The sequence below is a fragment of the Stigmatopora argus genome, chromosome 4 (assembly GCF_051989625.1).
Source record: "Stigmatopora argus isolate UIUO_Sarg chromosome 4, RoL_Sarg_1.0, whole genome shotgun sequence".
Classification (NCBI taxonomy): Eukaryota; Metazoa; Chordata; class Actinopteri; order Syngnathiformes; family Syngnathidae; genus Stigmatopora; species Stigmatopora argus.
In genome coordinates, this window is record NC_135390.1 from 4,500,786 (window position 1) to 4,523,940 (window position 23,155).

Consider the following 23,155-nt stretch of genomic DNA (forward strand, 5'->3'; position numbering starts at 1 on the left):
GTGTTTGACTTGACACATTTTATATAAATAATATATATAATATTAACTAGTTTTACTTTCTAATTATAAAAGATCATATATAATATTTGCCCATTTTTTATTTTAAAAAAAGTAAATAAATTTAAAAATCAAAATTAGAACAGAATAGTTGCTAATAGGAGGCTCAAAAAAGGGATTTGGAAAAAAAATAATCCTATAAATGATTTATCGCCTAGCAGAAAAACCTGTCAATTCCATAGTCGATCAATATCTGTAACCACGACGTGGCGTGTCACAAAAATTAGTCCAACACCGCTGGTCTATGCCAAATGTGTTGGCTTAATAAGATGGGGAGAGATGTGTAATTTCACTCCAGTATAATTTAATTTCACTGAAACATGATCATTCACTGTCAGGCTTCCTACATCAACTGTTTTAGACACTGTCAATGGCAGCCTTGCATTTAGTGTACTTTTTCCATTTTTGAGAAATTGGTGTGTTCCGTGACAATTTGTAAATACGTATCCCTTTGCCTCTGTGAAGATTAGGAAACAGAATAATGCCGTGCTGAAATCTCAACAAATACATACAGACTTCGGTAACTGTGTGTGCCAAACACACAATGTTAACTCATTGGCTATCATAGATGGCGAGAAATGAGCCCGAGTTGCTTTTACCCATTAAAGGGCACTCGCTATACTCATTTTGACCGTTAATCCAAATAGATTTGTTGTCTAGCTCCAAAGAGTTAAGTGACAAAAACAATCCTTGAGCTCATCTTGTGACTATGGTATCATATTTGCTGAGGTCTGTCCATTTTGGAGATGTAAAACTGGACCGACAGGTTGTGTGAACAAGTGCAATCTTCCGTTTCACCCTGAAGACAAATACCACAAGCTCACACCTCTTACCACAGGAAACATACCACAACTTGAAAGTGCAGCTCTACAGACGATCTTTGTAGCCTGTAAAGAGACACAATGCAAAAATCAAAAGGACAAACCAAGTAGCAGATATTACTTCTGTATTGGATGTGGACATTTTTCCCCCTAAGTACAAAGGATTATGTTACACAACACGAGTTTTAACCTTTACCTATTCGTCGCTTGTCACCCAAAGTCTTTGTATTCCCTAACGAACTCTCCGGTATATTAAATATTAATACATTGCTGCATATAATACCATGTGAACGACATAAGTGATATAACTGCAGAGGGCATGTTGACCGTTTCCACACTTAGTATTTTTCAAGATAAAGTCATGCTCATCATTTCATCACTAGATAGTCAAGTAGCTAATGCACATTCTGTGTGTGACTGTGTGTGAATGAGATTAAAGGAATTGAAACTGGTTTAACTGGTCAATTATCATTCCCTGACTAAAGCTCTTTTGTCTTTTTCTGAAAATTCCCTTTCTTTCTCATGGAACCATGCCTTGACAAGTAACACGAGGGGTTCTTTTACGCAACATTCCTTTCCTTTTTAACACTGCTTAGACTTGTTAGGGTCGTGGGTCGCTGGAACCAATCCCATCTGATTTTGGGCAAAAAGCAGACTGCACCTTAAACTGGTCGCCAGTCAGTCACACAATCCTTTGCACTCACAATCACACTTTCAGGTGAATGAACTACGACACCATCAGGTGTCTTAAAGCAAGATTTTGTGTTTAAAATTTTGCCCAAGTAATGTGGGCTTGTCTTATATTGCAAATAATTACTTCTTATTACCCTTAGAGGTCAGGCAGAATGCTAAAAAATATATTAAAATGAAACCTTGACTACTTTTTTGTCTCATCTCATCTTCCACTTATCCAAGTTCAGGTTTGCCGGGCCAGCCAGGAGACAGTCTCTCCAACGTGTCCTAGGTCAGCCCCGTGGCCTCCTCCCGGGGGACGGGCCCGGAACATCTCCCGAGAGTGGCGTCCGGGCAGCGGCGGGCCGTGAATTTCAAACCGACGCCTTCAGTGCCATGTCTGAATCAATTCAACCCTCAAAAACTATTTTATGGCTATAAACTTTACTGCAGCTACAGCTGCAACTCATAAAAAAGCATCAATAATAACCTCATACAATTGAAATATTATTCAGGAATACAGCCATATTTTACTCACCAAAAATCATTTTTATTTGTACACAAAATCCATCCTCCTTTCTTTCCTATCGCCATCAAAGCTAATGCTGAAAGTCGAGCCTGTCCTGTCGTATTTCTGGCATAGGTTTTTATTCGATTTAGTACTGAAAATGTTTGTTCCCGGTTGTGACAGGATGTCCAGCTTTTCTTGAAAAGTCCGTCTTGAAAATGGCTTTGACAGTAAATCTGCAAACAAATCAACTTCTTCTCCTCCTTCAGCCATCGCGGGTTGACAAAACCACTATTAAATCAACGCAACAATATATTTGCTTTTGCAGCTCGCTCCAGATACAGTTTGGTAGCTCTGGCTAGTCCACTCTATCACTAGCCAATCATAGTTGGTGAAAGCAATGACGTATCCCTACGGCTGTGAGAAGGCCTTTGTGTCGCCAACTCGAAATCTGATTGGTTAAAGCAACAGTTATCGACGCTTGTTTTATGCAGCAGAGGCTGCAGAACTGATTGTGAAGGCCTTAAGGCAGTTTTGTGACCCTGGCAACAAATAATGGCTGAAATGTGATTGTTAGATGCTTAAATATGAAAACACTCATCTGGAAGCAGCGCAACCAGGGGAAAAGCAATGAAAGGAAGCTGACAGACAATTCGGAATTATTTAATAAGTATACATGGACAAAACATAATTAACATCGGTCTGTGATTCAGATATTTTTTAGGCCAGCACAGAAGGCCTTGCAGGCCCCGACGGTCCACCACTGCGTCCAGGGGATTCCTTGATCAGATGCCCGAGCCAACTCATCTGGCTCCTCTCTACTCCGAGTCCCTCCCAGATGACTGAGCTTTTCACCTTATCTCTAAGGGAGAGTCCAGACATCCTGCGGAGGAAAATGATTTCATCCACTTGTATCCGGGAACTTGTTCTTTCGGCTACAACCCACCCCACAGCACGTGACCATAGATGAGGGTGGGATTGCAGATCGACCGAAAGAGGGCTTCAGATTTTGGCTCAGCTTCTTCACCACAACGGACCGATGCAGATTCCGCATCACTGGAGACTGCATCGATCCACCTGTCAATCTCCCGCTCCATTTTTCACTCACTCGTAAACAAGACCCCAAGAAATTTAAACTCCTCTACCTGGGGAAGGACCTCATCTCTGAGGGCATGCCACCTTTTTCTGACTGAAGACCATGGTGTCTGTCACATTTTGTTGGGGTTTTGGGTGGATGTGCAGGTGTGTTTTTCCTTGCGTGTGCTGTCCGGGTGATTGTGTGCGTTTTGCCTTTTGCGTCCCTCGGGGCTCCCCTTTGAAGAGCACAAGGAGACGGACAGACAACAATTCACGCTCACACTGGTACCAATGATTCAACTGGATATTTATTATCTCGCTAGTTTTTATCTCATCATTTTCTAAACCGCTTTATCCTCGCTAGGGTCACAGGGTGTGCTGTAGCCTATCCCAGTTGACTATGGGCCAGAGGCCGGGGACACCCTGAATTGGTGGCCATCCAATCGCAGGGCACAAGGAGACAAACAACCATTCACGCTCACACTCATACCTAGGCGCAATCTAGAGTGTTCAACCAGCCTAATCTGCATGTTTTTTAGATGTGGGAGGGAACCGGAGTTCCCAAAGAAAACACACATAAGCCCAGGGAGAACATGCAAACTCCACAGTGAGGACCGAACCCCAGAAATGTGAGGCCAATGCGATAACCACTTAACCGCCGAGCTGCCTTGAGGCAAATGATATTACATATTTATTAAAAAGATAAGGCGGCCCGGCGGATGAGTGGTTAACACGTCGGCCTCACAGCTCTGGGGTCCTGGGTTCAAATCCAGGTCGGTTCACCTGTGTGGAATTTGCATGTTCTCCATAGGTCTGTGTGGGTTACCTCCCGGTACTCCAGTTTCTTCCCACATTCCAAAAACACGCAGGGTAGGTTGATTGGACACTCTAAATTACCCCTAGGTATGGGCGTGAGTGTGCATGGTTGCCCTGCAATCGGCTCAGCTGGGATAGGCTCCAGCACCCCCTGCGACCCTAATGAGGATAAAGCGGTTCAGGAAATGAATGAATGAATGAAAATAAAAATAAAGCGACCCCTGGTCTTTCAAGTACGTGCCTCACTCAGCTGGCCGTTCGTGAATCGTAGACATTCAGAGGGTTGTCTATCTAAACTACATCTCCCATGAGTTCTACCAACCAGTTGCCATGGTGATGTTGACGTCAGCCACACTTGCACGGGCAGCGCCTTCAAACTAACCATACAACCCCGTCGACTGTTCACACCGACGACGCTAGTGTGAGAAACAGCTGGAAGTCTAAAGCCAAAACCCCTCTTCTATCTACTCTCACACAGGTAGGATTGGACATAAACCTTTTGCGACCGTTTGACTTTAGTCGTTTAACAAATCTTTGTCCTCGCTGTCTGTTACTGACCTTGGGTTTGCTGCCAAAGCGCCGTCTGAACTACGAACAATGACTTGCCTTACTACAGTTGAGACGTGTCTATTAGCTGCTTTCGACAATAGCATGACTTAAGGAAGGCGTGTCATGTCGAAACTTGGAACTAATAGTTCCTACATAGTTTCCCCCCGATCATCTAACTATAAACTTGTTGTGCTGTGTTTACTGTTATTCTTTGGTAAATCGAGTGGTAATTCATGACAAGATTCTGTTGTTAGTTACCTGTAGTAATCAGGGGTGGCCAAACTATTCCACAAAGGGCCGCAGTGGGTGCAGGTTTCCATTCCAACCCACAAAGAGGCCACCTTTTCACCAATCTGGTGTCCTAAAATGCAATCAGTGGATTGCAGTCATGTGCTTCTTGTTTTCTGCCGAAATCTCATTGGTTAAAGTGTCTTTGCCGGATTGGTTGCATCAAAAACCTGCACCCACAGTGGCCCTCGAGGACCGGTTTGCCCACCCTTGCTGTAGTTCATTAGGTTGGTTGGTTGCTTGCTTGGTTTAATGACTACAAAAACCTGACAAAAATTATGGAATCGCCACCCTATGGAGTTGTTAACTTAGTTGGATACTTACACAGACCAAGAAAAGGTGGATCATGAATGACATGGCCCCAAAATAAAGTAATTTGAAATGGCAACTCTAAACATAGGAAACACAAAATAAATGTGTGAAATAGGGATGCCCCGATCACAAATTTTTGCATGTGTCCAAGTCACCAGATTTTGAGGATCTAACGATACCGATTTTTTTCTTCTTATACCAATTTGAACAATGTACCCCAACATTATAACTAGATGGATAGTATAGTGGTTAAATAAGTTAATACATAAAATTAAAAACTCACTAATCCCCTAACCAATTGCATAAGCTAAAAAGATAAGGTTGCTCAACCAATGTGATACATTGAACTATCTTTTTGGACATTTTCTTTATTCTGCAAAGTTTATTTCATTTGTGACTACAGTGGTATGTCGATGTACGAGCACCCCTACATACGAGCATTTCGAGATACGAGTAAAATTTCGAGCAAATAATTATCTCTAGATACGAGAAACCCAGGTGGCCAAGACATGAGAGGCTGTTTATCATTGTAGCGCACTGTCTTTTTTGCCGCATCTCTTTCGTGTATAACAGATATCTACGAGCACTGGGCAGAGCGTTGCATTTTTAAGTGTTTTTTCCGTCACTCAGCGCGAATGCCGGAGCGATCGCTAATACGAGCAGTATATATTACTTCTCGTTGGCTGCTCATAAGAACAACAGGGCCACTGGCTCTCTCCCCCGCAATTCCTCGTGTAATATCTCCGATCCCAACTCCCTCTTTGTAATGTCTCTGCGAGCACTGGGCGGATAGTGAACGTGAGGGTGGAGGCGGGGCAAACAGCTAACCCGGCCAGGAGAAGGTATAAAAATGTAAAACAAAATTAGAATTAATTTTAGTGTAAGGTTAGACTAAACTTATTTTTGTGTCTCTGCATCGTAATCCAAGTTCATTTAAATTTGTTTATGTTATATTACGATTCACCGGTGCAAAAAGTCTCCCCCCTCTCTCTACCCTCCGCGAAATCCGTCTAATTTTAGTTCTATGAAACACATTTTAGTAATATTAAACCACTAGTTATGTGTTACTTTGTTAATAGATGGCGATTAGAAGAAATAAAACATTTTTTTTCCAATCCAATATCCTGTTTTGGTGTTTTTTCAGAAGGTTGGAACGAATTAATTTGTTTTTAGTTCATTTTAATGGGAAACGTTCGTTCGAGTTACGAGAATATCGACATACGAGCTCAGGCCCGGAACGAATTAAGCTCGTATCTCGAGGTAGTACTGTACATATATTGCCATGAATGGCAGCCAATGAGTTAATACCGTATTTTCACGACTATAAGGCGCACATAAAAGTCTTATTTTTTCTCCAAAATAGACAGTGCGCCTTATAATCCAGTGCGCTTTATATATAGACACATACTAAAATTGTTATCACGATAAGATAAAATAAATCAGTCGATAGGACAACTACGGCAAGCAGCCCCCGACTCCACTATTTTCTCGTGGATAAAGTAGTGCGCAGTGACTGCTGGGATATATAGTTTTTTTTTGTCAATACACTCAATGGATTGTGGCCTGGCTATCGGCATCAACAGAAATGCCCCCAAATCAACAGGAAGTGACACAGAAATGCCCCAAAATCAACAGGAAGTGACACAGAAATGCCCCCAAATCAACAGAAAGTTACATAAAATGCCCCAAAATCAACAGAAAGATACACGAAATGCCCCCACATCAACAAAGAGTTACACAAAATGCACTCAAATCAACAGAGTTACACGAAATGCCCAGATACTGTATCGCCAGATCACAAAATATTGATTATCGTGAGTAACCCACAGGTTCCACTTCTAATTCTTTAAGAAGGAAAATAATTACACAATGTTGCAAAGTATGTTGGGCGTTCATAATTACTTGCGATTAAAATCTGGACCAAGTATAAACTATAGGCGAAGGCTGTTAATACATACTGAACAGATATCAAATTGGTAATGATAAAATCTTTCTTTAGATTGCTACTGTACCTTGCAATTGAGCAAAACCTGTGAAAACACACAAGTTCAAAGTTGTGGCTGCAAATAATCTAGCTCTCAAGACAACACAAGAAGAAAATGGTCCATAGCAAGCCTCCAACATGCAAATATGATCTGGCATATTCAATAAGAGAATGGTGAAGCCAGATTGACAAAGAGCACAGTTCATTAAAGCTCATTAAAGTCATCATCACCATCCTTACCGCGCATCCTCGAAAGGGTTGCGGGGGTTGCTGGAGTCTAACCCAGCTGACTTTGGGCAAAAGGCAGGCGACACCCTACTGATCGCCAGTCAGGTGTAGGGCACACAGCGAGACAGACGATCACACGCACTCCCAATCATAGCGCCGCTACCAGCGAGACTCGAGCCCACGCTTGCCCGCACTGAAGTCGGGCGAGTGAACCTCTACACCACGAGGTGGCTCAATAAATTTGACGACTTGTAAAATACAAGATGGTATGAATGCCAGAGGTGGTGCAACAAAGTATTAGGTCTATATTTCAATGATCATTTGATATTTTTGGTGATGCGATTTGAGTCATTCCATAATTTTTGCCTTTGCTTGATCTGTCAAAGTAATTATTAATGGTGTTAGCGCGTCGGCCTCACAGCTCTGGGGTCCTAGATTCAAATCCAGGTCATGTCCATCTGTGTGGAGTTTGCATGTTCTCCCCGTGCCTGCGTGGGTTTACTCCGGTTTACTCCCACATTCCAAAAACATGCACGGTAGGCTGATTGGACACTCAAAATTGCCCCTAGGTATGAGTGTGGTTGTTTGTCTACTTGTGCCCCTGCGATTGGCTGTTTCAGAAATTGAGATGAGAAAAGATTATTTATCCACTTGGTTTCTTCTAGTGTAGTTTTACGTTAATTTTTGTCTTTATCTACTCAATAAAACACCATCACTACTGGTGGTTGCAAAAAAAAGTACTTAATTGATTAATAAATTTTCATTACCACTTTTCCACAAAGACCAAGGGAGAAGCCATTTAAATGTTCTATAAACAATATTAAACGGTTTCTGGGGCAGATTTTTAACAAAATAGGAGGTCCCATATTGCAAACAGGTCCATAATTCTCACTTAAAATTTGTTTTTCAACAGAAAATAGTTTGGATATGTGAAGTATCATCGTTGAGTTCTTTTTTTGCAGGTTAAGCTTGGTTCTAAACGTTTTCTCTTCACACCTTTCTTATGAATAGATTAATGGGTGAGACCGGTATAGGAAGGAATGGGTGTGGTGTACCTTATATATACTGTATTTTCCGCACTATAAGGCACACTGCATTTTTAAGGCGCACCACCAATGAATCACACATTTCAAATTATTTTCCGCATATAAGGCGCACCGCACCGCATTATACGAGTCTACAGTAGAGGCCAAGGTTACGTTATGCATCCACTAGATGGTGCTGCGCTAAAGAGAATGTCAACAAAATAGTCAGAAAGGTCGGTCAAACTTGATTAATAGATTACAAATCAGCTTTCTGAAAACTCCACTCACTCCCCAAATGAATTAACAACTGTTTTGTTATTTTCTCCCAGGTAAAGTATTAGTATTTTCGTGACACGGTTTATCTTTTAACAAGATATAACATGTAAGTGCAACATTTATATCACAAAGGGGAGGGGAACTTTTCCTCCATTCAGTAAACACGTAAAAAACATTCTGATTCTGTTAGTGCAATCACAATATAGTAACACTCGTAATAGTGCAAAACAATAACATTAATAACTCAGTTGTTCACGCGGGTGAAACGTGCGTGCTCTCACGTACACAATGAGGCATTATAACATTCAGCTGTTGACATCCATATTCACGATATGACCAATCTTGTTCAACTGTAAACACAAAAGAAACACGTAAAGCTCACTTTATCCGTTCATTCCTCATCTATGAATCCCTCGACTTCTTCGTCTTCAGTGTCCGAATTGAACAGCTGGGCGAATGCATACACAGAGAAAAGCTTGCCAGGGACACAGAGGTTGAAATGGGGCATCCATCACCCAGGCTCCATTTCATCAAAGTCGTCATTATTTGAGTGTTTGTCGCTTTGGTTGTCTGGCAGCTGAGTGACAATTGCTGCCTTCCTGTAAGCTCGAACCACAGTTGAAATTGATGTATCAGCCCAGGCATTTACGATCCACTGGCAGATAGTGGTGGATGTTGTCCGGTGCTGTCTTCCAAGGAGGATAATGGCCTCGGCGGCTGCTTGCCGTAGTTGCCAGACCTGTTGCGGGTCAATATTGATCCATATATAAAATATAATTCGCAGTCTATAATGAATGCTCTCTTGACGCCAATCTAGCTGCTAGAGTTCTTTTTTCAATCCACCCGGAATGATGCCGAATACCGAATTAGTGTACTCGCCGTTAGCGGGTGGATTGACAAAAGAACTATGTATCCCAGTATTCGCAGCGCACGGGGTGAAAACGGAGTCTCCGGCTGCTTACCGTAGTTGCGAGACCTGTTGCGGCTCAATATTGATCCATATATAAGGCGCACCAGATATGAGGCGCATAGTCAGCTTTTGAAAAAATTGAAGGCTTTTAGGTGCGCCTTATAGTGCGGAAAATATGGTGTGTATATATATATATATATATATATATATATATATATATATATATATATATATATGGAAGAAGAATACATGTGGTTGTGGGCTGATCTGTCTTTGCACAACAGGTTTGTGCGCAATTTGCTATGTATATGGCATCTTCCAGACATATAATACTTTCCAGTCATATCCTTAATTGTAACTATATAAGGTTGAATGTTTTAGACGAGTCCCAATTCCTTCATTACAATGCAGTGTCATCAGACACCAGCTGCAGCCAACACTGTCAAGATTATTAAATCAGACACTGGAATGCTCAGGAAAATTGCTGAACATTTTGCAATGTTGCTAAGTTACCAACACTGAACATACCAACAAAAGAATCACAAATTTTACTTATCTTGATTACATGATGTCTGCAAGAGCCTGTCAGAAAAGGTGCATGAGCTGGGTGCTTGAACACTCTTCCCAGATCCGCCTTTACACTCTGCCAGGGTTGGTGAACAAATTTTTAAATTAATTTCAAACTGAGTCAGAGCCACACCACGCAGTGACCTGCCAAAACAGTCAAACACACACACACACACACACACAAAATACACAATTAAAACCAGATTATTCACCATAACACTTTCTTCCCCTTACAAAACAACAATGTTTTCATTTCAAGGTAAGTGTCCACTCTCAACACACACATCAAATGCAACTTTGCCAGAGTTAACACCGTGTGCGGTCGATTGGTCGCCGGTCTTTTGGTCGCGGTCTTTTGGTCGCCCCGACCGCGACAACGGGCGACCAAAAGACCGGCGACAAAACAAGGTAAAACAACACGGTCTACGCCGCATCAATAAAAGCCAACAATGGCCATGAGCAGTTTCACTGAGCCGACGTGTGAGTGTATAAGAGTTTGTATGTACCGTATTTTCACGCCTATTTGGCGCATCGTTTTTAACGCCGCAGTGTCAGTAACGAGTGCTATTTCTGTATTTTAGACACACAAAGCACGCACCATTTCATTAGACGCATATATATTATATATTATATATGGATTAACACCGAAACGCAATAGCGCTGGCTACCGGAAGCAGCTTATTTCCGGGTTCCGGTGCGCAGTGACTGCTGGGAAATATAGTTCTTGGACGCTACACCCACACGCTAAAAACACGCTTTAAAAAGGCAACGGAAGCAAAACTGAGTTCGGCAGTGCTTTATTTGGACATTTTACAACTTACTCACGTCATCATCACCCACAAATCCATCAAAGTCCTCATTTTCTGTGTCCGAATCAAACAATTGCCCAAATGAGTCTTCCAAAACGCTGGGTCCCGCGGTTGTAGTTCTTAAGCCTCCGGGAATGACGGCAAGCTCCGAGTTATTATATATAATATATATACATAGTTCACAGTCTAGCTTTGAATGCTCTGTTGACGCCAACATTTAGCGGCAGGATTTCTTTTGTAAATACAGCCGAAATGACGGCCAGCACCAAATTAGTGTGGTCGCCAGGGCAATTTGGGTCATTTGGGCAATTGTTTGATTCGGACACAGAAAATGAGGACTTTGATGGATTTGTGGATGATGATGACGTGAGTAAGTTGTAAAATGTCTAAATAAAGTACAACCGAACTCAGTTTTGCTTCCGTTGCCTTTTTAAAGCGTGTTTTTAGCGTGTGGGTGTTGCGCACAAGAACTCTATATCCCAGCAGTCACTGCGCAGTACTTTATCTACGGGAAAATAGTAGAGTCGGGCTGCTTGGCGTAGTTAGTTGTGTGTGTGTATATATATATATATATATATATATATATATATATATATATATATATATATATATATATATATATATATATATATATATATATATATATATATATATACATACATACATACGTATATATATACATATATATATATATATATATATATATATATATATATATATATATACATAGTTCACAGTCTAGCTTTGAATGCTCTGTTGACGCCAACATTTAGCGGCAGGATTTCTTTTGTAAATACAGCCGAAATGACGGCCAGCACCAAATTAGTGTGGTTGCCATCATACTAACTGTATTGAAGAACTGGGTGTATTAAGGACTCTATATCCCTGCAGTCACTGCGCAGTACTTTATCTACGGGAAAATAGTAGAGTCGGGGGCTGGTTTCCGTAGTTGTCCTATTGACTGATTTATTTTATTTTATCGTGATAACAATTTTAGTATTGGTCCATATATAAAGCGCACTGGATTATACGGCGCCCTGTCTATTTTGGAGAATTTTTTTGACTTATGCGCGCCTTATAGGCGTGAAAATACGGTACATGCGTTGTCCTTTTAAGAAGCTACGTCAGTCAGGGTCTTAACAAGTTCTCCAACAAAAAACAATATAAGTCCGGGAAATTTGGCGCTTTTCTTTAGCCTAATAATTACTAGGGCATTAATTATGACTAAATAGTAATTCGCAGTTTGTATTTAGGGAATTTGAGCATTGATTGGTAATTATCACTTACCTTCTGGGCGACCAAAAGACCGGCGACCAAAAGACTGGCGACCAATCGACCGTGTACCAGTTAAAACATCAACTACCCTGTAGGTTGCTGTGGCAAAGAGCCGCCTTCATTTTGGCCAGGAGCCACATGCAGCTCGAGAGCCACGTGTTTTGTCATATTGACATAAAAGGGAGTGATATAACAAAACTACAAAACAGAAAGTTGCCACATGTTTGAGAAGCACAGCATAGTGCCAGTGGTGAAAATTTTAACTGCTGTGTCAATCTGCATTGCTTTGGCTAGTGCTGTTTAAAAGTCAAACACAACTAAAACCAATCTCTGCTGTCATGTCTGTGAAAAACAAATTTACTAGGAATGAGTAAAGGTCTTAAGAAAAACTTGGTTTTCTTCAGACTTTCACCTAGGTGGTTGTCCCATTCCATATTCACTTCAACCATGTTTCTTTTTCTCTTTCCTCGTGCATTTGTTTGTCCAGTGAGCAGGCATGAGTGAGGAATCCAAGGAGCAGTTGATCTTAAAGGCCAAATTGGCCGAGCAAGCAGAGCGATATGAAGACATGGCTGCAGTGATGATGGTGGTTACAAAGATCGATGATGGCAAGGAACTGACCTGTGAGGAGCGCAACCTACTTTCTGTCGCCTACAAAAATGTCGTCGGGGCCTGTCGTTCATCTTGGCGTGTTTTGTCAAGCATCGAGGCAAAAGCTGAAAATGACAGAAATAAAACATTGGCCAAAGATTACCGAGAGAAAATTGAGACACAACTCAATGGAATTTGTAAGGATGTTCTGGTGAGTGTTCATTTGTAGATCTATACCCAATTACATTTATGTGAAGTTTAACTAAGACAACGGTCAGGCTTTCAGGCTTAAACATGCTTGGTTTATCGCATGGTATGTTATTGTGCTCATTCTAAAATGGACGTTATCCTCTCCCCGACCACTTCACGTCTTTCACCTCCTTAAATCTGGATTTACAGTTCTTTTACTCAACACAACTCATTTTCTGAACTGCTTTATCCTCATTAGGGTCGCGGGGGGTGCTGGAGCCTATCCCAGCTGACTCCGGGCCAGAGGCGGGGGACACCCTGAATCGGTGGCCAGCCAATCGCAGGGTACAAGAAGACGGACAACCATGCACACTCAACACCCATACCTTGGGGCAATTTAGAGTGTCCAATCAGCCTACAATGCCTGTTTTTGGAATGTGGGAGGAAACCGGAAACCCACGCAGGCACATGCAAACTCCACACAGATGGATGTGACCTGGATTTGAACCCAGGATCCCAGAGCTGTGAGGCCAACGCGCTAACCACTCGCTCCACCGGGCCGCCCAGTTTTTTTATTTGTATATTTATTTTTTATCTTAATGATTACGGTCAACCCAGCCTCTGGTTGAAAAGACTAACTCAGGCCACCTGCTAAAGTGGAATGCTTTACCTATCGCCCCTTTCACCTTTAATTTGTTTCATTTTATTTATCCACCGCTCCGATTATCCGATGTCGGCAGCACCTTCGGTAGGACGCCCAGACGTATTTTTCCCCAGCCCATTTTTTCAGCTCTTCCGGTAGAACTTCGAGGTAGTCGCAGATCAGCCGGGAGACAGTCTCCTCAGTGTGTCCGTCGTCTGAGCAAGGCTACTTCCCGGTGGGATGTGCCTGGAATACCTCACCTAATAGGTCCAGGTGGCATTCTAATCAGATGCCACAGCCACCTCTTCTGGCTCCTCTCAATGTGGAGGAGCAGCGGGTGTACTCCAAGTAGAGGTAAGATCGGGCCTAAACAATCCAGCCCAACCTGACCCGTCCCGCGGGTATTAAAGCTCTACCCTGTCCGAGCCCGACCGACCAATTAACTTGATTTGCAGGCCCGAGCCCGAAGCAAACCCGAAATTTCATATTTTATTTGTGAGGACTCAGGAGGACGAGGTGTGATTTATGATAACAAATTAAAGCCTGTCTTTTGCAACAAAAGTTAAACAAGCCTGTATAAACATTTACTTTATTTGTGTCTGCAGAGGTTACATTAACATACCTGTCAACCTCTGCCGATAACTGCCCTTATAAATGATTATGATTTCCCCTTACAAACCCCCAAAAAACTGTACGGTGTTTGTAAGTTTTTTGGGGGGTTTGTAAGGGGAAATCATAATCATTTATAAGGGCAGTTATCGGCAGAGGTTGACAGGTATGCATTAACCAACAATTTTCCATCATTGACAGCTTTTTTTTAAAGAATTGACGGGTTGAAAATTGGGCCATAAACCAAAATCAAATCAAATCAAAAGCCTTTATTGTCATCATACACAGCTGCGTATAACGAAATTGGTGGTTCTACTCCACAAAGTGCGTTTTCCCAGTAAAAAAAACATAAATAGTAATATAACAGTATAAAAAGTCACATGCCGGCTAGGTAAATTCTAAAATATTGCACAGTCTAAGATATTGCACATTGTTATTGCACACCCCAAAGTTATTGCCCAGAAGGGATTGTGTGTCGTGCTAACGCAAGTTCAGAGTCCTGATGGCTGTGGGAAAAAACTGTACTTAAGTCTATTTGTCCGTGCTTTGTGAGACCTGTAGCGTCTGCCAGAGGGCAGCAGGTGGAACAAGTTGTGACCAGGGTGGTATTGGTCCCTGACAATGTTCCTGGCTCTGCTGAGGTAGCGAGGGCCGGCAATGCCAGCCATAAACCACAGCAGCAGTACGTCCTTAAGAATCTAGTGCAGCACTTTAAGAGAGAGAGGCAGAGAGACAAAGAAGAACAATGACGGGTTGATGAAGTAACATCTGTCAATTTTGTGGTTTAATCTGGTCCCCTTAGGATAATTTTTTAAACACATGAGCTAGTTTTTCCCAAGAAGTAACAACATTTTTCCAGTCCTTCCATATTAAACACATTTATTTTCTAGCAATTCAAACCAAATTTTACTTTTTGAATTGGATACCAAGGAAATTCCATTCCATTTTTACCCATGTAACCCTTTCCTTCCCAAATCAATTAATGATATTGTAGAAAGCTGTTATTTAGATGCTTATGTGGAAAAGGCACCAGGGGATATATTTTTTACAAATGAATGTGATTATTTTTGTAGACAGCTAAATACTTATTAAAAAACAATATACATTTTGTTTTTGGCTCAGGATCTCTTGAAAGATTATCTCATTCCAAAAGCTTCTGCGCCAGAGAGCAAAGTCTTCTATTTGAAAATGAAAGGTGACTATCACCGCTACCAGGCTGAAGTGGCAACGGGAGACGACAAGCAGGGTATGTAAAGGAATTGTTTATATCATCTGTGGGTTTGCTTGTTTTTCGCTGTTCATATTTCACCATTTGATTGACAATGTGAAAGTTGGGTTGTGTGAATTGATGTCTTTAGAAAATGTTTTAGGCACAAAGACCCTTCCCTCTTGAGGCTTTGTAAGCATTGGCCTTAAGTTGAACAATTGCTTGAAGTTGAAGTAGTAAGGTAAACAACCTCCTTGGTTAAAGTGAGAAAATATTGATATCTTAATTCCTTTAGTTTTCATTTGTAATTTGTTCAAATCACTTTCTTGGCATTAAAATATTTTCTAATAAGTAGTCAGTCCAGTCTTTCCCAACCAATGTGCCACGGCCTTCCAAGAGCTCATACATAGTAATATTCCAAGAGAAAAATTGTAAAATTACGAGATTTAATTTGAAATATGATGAACAATAAGTCCATATTGTAATACTACAAGATGTAAATCGGAATAATACAAGAAGATAAGTGTAAAGTAATCTTCTGAGAAAAAAAATCATAAAATTATGAGAATAAAATCTGTCCAATCCATTTTGACTAGGAGAGGCTGCCAGGGAATAATCGCTGGCAGACCTTCAGGTGAGAAAGTAAAAATGAATGTGATGTCCTTTATTTTCAATGGCAGACAGTAAGGTGATAACAGAAGGAGACAATGGAAGGCTTGCTACTGTAGCCTTGACTGTGTGATGCATTTGTTTAGTTTACCTGGGTGTGACACTGTCTGATAAATTGGCATGAGCAAAAAATGTTTCACAGCAAATGCCTTGGTCGGTTTTATGTTTTATGGGTAAAAACCCAGAATGTAGCGTCGGTGCTATAAAATAAAATTCACATCACTAATTTAAATAGTAAAAACCACAAGCAACTACTTACTACTGGATCAGATCTTGTGACAAAATCTATTGCTGTCCAATACTCAAAAAATGGCGGTATCCGTCGCCGATACCAATATTGAGTATTAAATCGAGACTAGTTGTCACTAGTACCACTATTATCACTAGTTTTCAGTTGTGCTCAAGATAGCACTCAATGCTTAAATTACTTGCGTGTATGCGTTTCTGCGTGCATACAGAAGCATTTACTGATTATTATATATGTCAAACATTTGATCAATATTGAAAATATTATTTTGTGATAAAGGTTTGCAAGTTAACATTATAAGTTTGTGTAGTTTTATCTATCTAGATCTCAAAAATAATTTTCATTCTCTTTGCTTGGAAAGCAGTGTTTGGGACATTTTTACTATTAACCAATTTGGCATTACTAATTTTTTATGTTTGTACATATGGAATAGGATTAGGGTCAGTAAAAAAATAAGAAGAAATTGGTCAGAATTCTTACTTTAAAGTCGAAATTTTAAGAATAAAGTCGAAATTCTAACTTTAAAGAAAAAATACAGACTAGACAGAACTACTTTAGAATCAGAATTCTCACCAGTTGTATTTGTTCTTCACTGGCCATAATTGCCTCCCTAGTTGGTGAATATAACAGGTAAAACATCCTTCATTCAATTTTTCAATCTTTTATGTAACTTCAGAAATCATCAAAGCCTCTGAAGAAGCCTACAAACAGGCTATGGAAACCAGCATAACAGAGATGAAGCCCACAAACCCAATCCTCCTTGGTCTTGCACTCAATTTCTCTGTATTTTACTATGAGATCCTCAACTCACCTGAACAGGCTTGCGAACTGGCAAAAAAAGTATGTACAAAAAATATATTTTCCTGTTGATAATTCTGTTGTTGCTATTCATTATATTAGGGAAGGGGGGGCTAGGGAGGAAGGAAGGGAGGGAAACAAGGAGAGAGCAGGAGAGATCTATCATTAGATATATGGAGATAATACAGTTGTACCTCTACGTACGAAATTAATTGGTTCCAGAACTTTTTCCATAACTTGAACATTTCGTAAGAGCAGTATGTAATATGTAATATGTAAATTTTCTAATTCGTTCCACACAACTACCAACTAAACCCTTTAAAATTGGTCAGTGTCCCAATTTTGTATTAAATCTGTGAGAAACACACAAAAGTGAGAGAAAATTATAAGAAAATGATTTAATGTCTTAAAATGAATAACAAGCATACTAAATCTATCCGTGTTGAAGCATGACATGCGCACGCGCATTTCCTTATGACCCCACGGCGTCAGAAAGTCTTCCACTTTGTAGTACATTTTAGACTTTGACGTGTGCCCTATATGTGTGTGTGTGAGAAAATATGTGCTGCGTTACATTTCTATTTTTTTTTAAATCGCGTAATAAGGGGAATTGCAATCATTAATAAGGGCAGCATTTAGCCGAGGTGGACAGGGCATGATATGTGCAGTCGCATTCCCCTTTGACCCGTCCGTGTCAGAAAGTCGCCTATTTTGTAGTAAATTTTAGACTTTTACATGTGCCTTATGTAAGTAGATATGCGCCCTGTGTGTAAATATGTGCCGTGTTGCATTTCTACATTTTTTTAATCACTTAATAAGGGGAATTGCTATCATTAATAAGGGGACCATTTAGCCGAGGTTGACATGTATGTAAGAGAGAATCTTGGAACATGGATAGTGGTTGTTGTAAGACAGCCAATGAGAGCCCAGTAGACTGTAGCGAGGTTGTAAAGTGAGAATCAATGCATCCGTGACAATATTTTCAAAATAAAATAATGGATAAGGAAATGCATTTTCTTTTGGGGGGATTTCGTAACTTGAATTTTTTTTGTAACTCGAGGCACTCATTTGCATTTATAATATTTTCCATTACTCTGTGATATGTGTTTCTGTTTGACACTCTCCACCCAACATCAGGAGTAAAACAAATCATTCTTAGAATGTAAAAAAGATGGATGAGATAGATGTTTTCATCTGTCAGAAACGTGTTTATTCAATGCTTCAAAGACTTGTTGATGTCATTTAAAAGTCACGGAGGTTATTTAAAATATTAGGAATGGCAGCATTTTTAAGGGGGGTGTTCACTTTTGCACCAGCCAATTTCCATTAAATTGTTCTACTATCCTTTGTTTCATGGTAGGAGTCAAGCAAGAAGCAAGCAGTGTATAAAACTATTATATTGAAATGGTAAAAACTGTTCTAGTATTCATTGAGTCCCTAATTAAAATCCTACTCGCAATGGGTTGCTCATTTATGCTTTGCATTGTAATTTCATTCTTTGCATACTTTGCTATTTTTGCTGCCTCCATGTGCAAATATCAGACGTCAAACAGACACTGCAAGTTATAACCATTATAATCATTCTAATTATAATATAATGTTATTTAATCTTGCAGGCTTTTGATGATGCCATTGCTGAGCTGGATTCACTGAATGATGACTCATACAAAGACAGTACACTTATTATGCAGCTACTGAGAGACAACTTGACAGTAAGTTTCTCAATTTCCAATGCTATGGGCCACAGCGGTGTATTAGCACTAATTTATTATTAATATAATACAAAGCTTTTGAAAAGGAGTAAAATATTTAAGTATCATTGATTGGTTTTGGATTACCAATGTGGTTATTGAGGGAAATTCAAAAGATCGTGTTTAGACAAAGACAGCATAAGTGTGGCCTCTTAAGCCTCTCCCACATGACAGAGCTTCTCACGCTTGCGCCCTATGTAAGAAACTCATTTCAGTTGCTTCTTTAAATTATATAGTGCTTTTTCTGGAAGTTATTCTTCACACCATCGTCCCATACTATACTTTTATCTCTGAAGATCACCAAAATGTTTTATATATTCGCCTGCCAATATACTTTTACTACCATAGGCCAAAAAACTGCTAAATCACTGGTTTCATCTTGGCCACATCCCTCATCATTGGTGGGATTCACTGCCTCGACGGGCACCGTCCTCTTTATAGCCACAGGACCATCAGCCACCTCAAAAGTGGAGCAATATGGGTCATTTGAACTCCATCACCCCTAAAATTGATAAAAAGTTCTTTCTGAGGCTGTACTGTCATCCTTCACCACTACGCAGCTTCAACTTTTTCGGCTTCTTTTTTTATATTAAGTATCCAAATAAAAAATGTTCATGAAAATGTCAAAATTCACGCTGAAACTCGCAAACAGGAGACAGGAGATGAAAAATGGCGGAAATTAGGGCACCGCTTCATCTTCGGTGCTTAGTGCCACCCAACTTGGTGCTGAAGAAGCAAAATTTCACCGTAAAAGTATGACGCGCTGTATTACGAAAAGGCGAGAAGGACGACGCCTTACCTTTTCCTGTTTTCTTCCAATTGAATTTCGTATCGCGCTACTCGTGGAGGAAGACTACGCCAAGCCTATTCCAGCAACAATATCCCTTTGCTAGGTTACCAAGCGAGTGGTAACCCTTGGGAATAACAAATGAACCAGGATTATGAGGGATTTATGCCGTAGATAGGACCATGAAGCTGTCATAAATTGATTTTTCAATTATGGAGTTACATAGGTTGGTTGTGTGGCTGTGCTATTTGGGATGGAAAAAAGAATCTCTGGTATTGCATATTTCATGGAGGTGAAACTTGCGCTATGATAAGAGGGGAAACAAATATTTTTTAATTGCCTGTAGAGAAAAAATTACATCGATATTTTACCCAAGTATTGTTAAATTGTGTTGTCAACAACAGAAATCAAATGCAGTTAAATACAAAAATGGCATATAGTATCTTATGTATGTTATGTAAGTATGTTTAGATATTAATGAGTTGAGTTTAACATTGTCTGCAAAAATTAAATTAAAAGAAATTTTGTATTGTGTTTTTATAAAAAGAATCGTAATATTTTGAATATTTAAAATAGAAACCCTTTAGGTTTTTTATCTGGTTCTGTCACCTCCTTTTTATTTTATTAAACATGTTTTGCTCTGGTACTGGTAATTTATGCAGATATTGTTAGAATTTTAAAATAAATTAGAATTAGGCCACCTTGTGCCTCATCATGGCATTTTTAAGTTTCCGGCTTAGCATAGAAGTCCATTAAACAGGCACCACCAGGTTGAGATCATGGTGGCAGTTCCTTCCAGTCACACCCTTACAAGTTCCACTGTCATTGTTTAGGTAAGCATGAAAGTGTTCCTGAATGACAAGGTAGCGCCTGGGTGGAGAGGTGCACAGCGCAGCTATTTGCTGCATTTAATGTACATTCACAACCCGTCTGTCACCTAAAGCAAAAACTACAGATTATTTGGAACATACTGGTAGAAAGCCTCAGATGTGCATCGAGGAAAGCACAACAGTCAATTTGGATCCTCTCTACCTGGCACACCAGCTCTCGCACCTTCCCTGTCGGAAGGGTGACATTCCAGAGTCCTAGAGTCTGCTGCTGTTGCTGGTGATAGGATTACCTTCTGCTCCCGCCTAGTTTACAATGAACTTGACCTCCTTGCCCCCCCCCCCCCCCCCCCCCTTCTTGTTAGCGTGCCCATGGAAAGGGTTGCTGCTAAATATGAAATAAGATAACTAGAATGGGCGGCCCGACGGATGAGTGGTTAGCGCGTCACCGCCCTGGGGTTCTGGGTTCGAAACCAGGTCGGTCCACCTGTGTGGAGTTTCCATGTTCTCACTGGGCTTGCGTGGGTTTTCTCTGGGTACTCAGGTTTCTTCCCACATTCCAAAAACATGCATGATAGGCTGATTGGAACTCTAAATTGCTCCTAGGTATGAGTGTAAGTGTGAATGGTGGTCCGTCTCCTTGTGCCCTGCGATTGGCTGCCCACCGATTCAGGGTGTCCCCGGAGAGACACCAACACCCCCCGCGACCCCAGTGAGGATAAAGTGGTTCAGAAAATGAATAAATAGTAACTATTATTGCTTTGGAATTAATGTTTTTTTTTTCTTCCTCAACCCTTCACCTCTGCCTTTTCCTCTTATCCTTTCCTTGCACCTATTTTCCCAGTTGTGGAAGTCTGAAGGCCAATGTGAAGATGTCTAGCAACTCAGAGAGAGAGCATACCTCTATGTCATTCCTGCCTACATCATGACTCATCTTCATCAGAAACAAGGATGCTGAGACCACCAAGATGTAATTGTTGTTTCAGCTCACTCCAAAATGACTTTTTTTGTATTCAGCTCTGATTAAAAGCTCACCTCACTTTTGAGTTTACTTTCTTAATTATTTTTCTTTTTTTTTTACATATAGAAATGGAAGATGGGGTTATGTGGTACCTTTTGGAATTTATTCGGTGTTAATATTATAAAACTGACTGCAAATCTGACTACTTTTTTTCCTGTTGGATGTAAATTATATACTGTTTATGGGGTGGTCGGGTAGCAAGCTTTCAACCCTATGAAGTAAGCAGTTAGTCTATGTATCTCAGTCATGTGGTTAGGGCTTGCATATCTTTTTGGGTTAAGGGTGAATATTACAATAAAATGCTTGCAAGAGGATTTCTTTGCGTGTAATTTGAAAAGCGGAATGAAAGCTCACTATGAAACAAAACACAAATAACAGCCAGGTCAGAACTCAAAGTTACATAAGATCCTTGTCAATGCTTGAAATTTCCACTATTTGAAATTACTTTTTCCTTTTAAATGGTTTATCTTTTTATATTTCAATGTACCAGTTGGTCTTTTGGTCGACACTTTCACTTGACTTTTTTTAGGGTGGTGGCGGGGGTACACAAAGAAAATTAGTACTTTTTTCTACTTCAGATTGTACTGCTCTTTCTATTGTCCATCCAATTTGCGTCTGATGAGAGTACAATTTATAATAGAGATTAAAGAATTTTTGTTCTCCGGTTGGCAAGCCTTGTTCACTTGATTTGAAATCTCATTTACTGAATCGCTTTATCCTCACTTGGGTCGCGGGGGTGCTGGAGCCTATCCCTGCTGACTCCGGGCCAGAGGTGGGGGACACCCTGAATCGGTGGCCAGCCAATCGCAGGGCACAAGGGGACAAACAGCCATTCACGCTCACACTCATACCTAGGGGCAATTTAGTGTCCAATCAACCTACCATGCATGTTTTTCGATTGTGGGAGGAAACCGGGTACTCCGGTGAAAACCCATGCAGGCCCGGGGGAACATGCAAACTCCACACAGGTGGACCGACCTGGATTTGAACCCAGAGCTGTGAGGCAGACTCGCTATCCACTCGGCTACCGGGCCTGCTAATATAAGTTCATTAAAGTGAACAGTCCCGGGGAGAACATGCAAACTCCACACAGGTGGACCGACCTGGATTTGAACCCAGGTCCCCCACTGTGAGGTGGACACACAAGTAATGCCTGTTTTACTTGTAGGGAGTATTAGTAAATTGAATAGAATTATTTTTCCACTGGACTATCAATTTAGAAGGGTGACAGGAGCAAAGCAGTGTTTTTATTCCACGGAAGTCTTTGTATTCAAATGGAATCGAACCTAAGGCTCGCAAACCATACATGGCTAAAATGTGGAACCCACTGGTGAGAGTCCTGAATGCATCGTTGGGAGTGTCACTTTGGCGCCGACACGACTTTTAGCGCCACTAGTCATACTTTTTGTAATTTTAAAGTCTTTTTAAAATGCACACATTTTCATATAGTTTTACTTTTAAATTCTGAGTATGGCTCTCAAGCAATGTTCCCTCTAATTTTTCGTTGGTCTGAGCAGAAAGACAACCTCCCTGAGCGCACTGAGTACCAGTGTGAGCGACATCATCGGTACTCAGATGATTTGCCTAAAGACGTTTCGCCGACGGACGTTTGACAGACGGGCAGGTCGCCGAATGGACGTTC

The 23,155-nt window shown here is 40.7% G+C and overlaps 1 protein-coding gene across 1 annotated transcript; it reads left to right on the forward strand.

The window, feature by feature from the left end:
• The first annotated feature begins 4,263 nt into the window (after positions 1–4,263).
• Positions 4,264–22,185, forward strand: LOC144073627 (14-3-3-like protein). Its single transcript, XM_077599624.1, has 6 exons — positions 4,264–4,429; positions 12,662–12,976; positions 15,329–15,452; positions 17,006–17,169; positions 18,744–18,839; positions 21,337–22,185. Exons 2-6 carry the CDS (start codon positions 12,671–12,673, stop codon positions 21,370–21,372), a joined length of 726 nt encoding a protein of 241 aa, XP_077455750.1. The 5' UTR covers positions 4,264–4,429; positions 12,662–12,670; the 3' UTR covers positions 21,373–22,185.
• Positions 22,186–23,155: the final 970 nt, after the last annotated feature.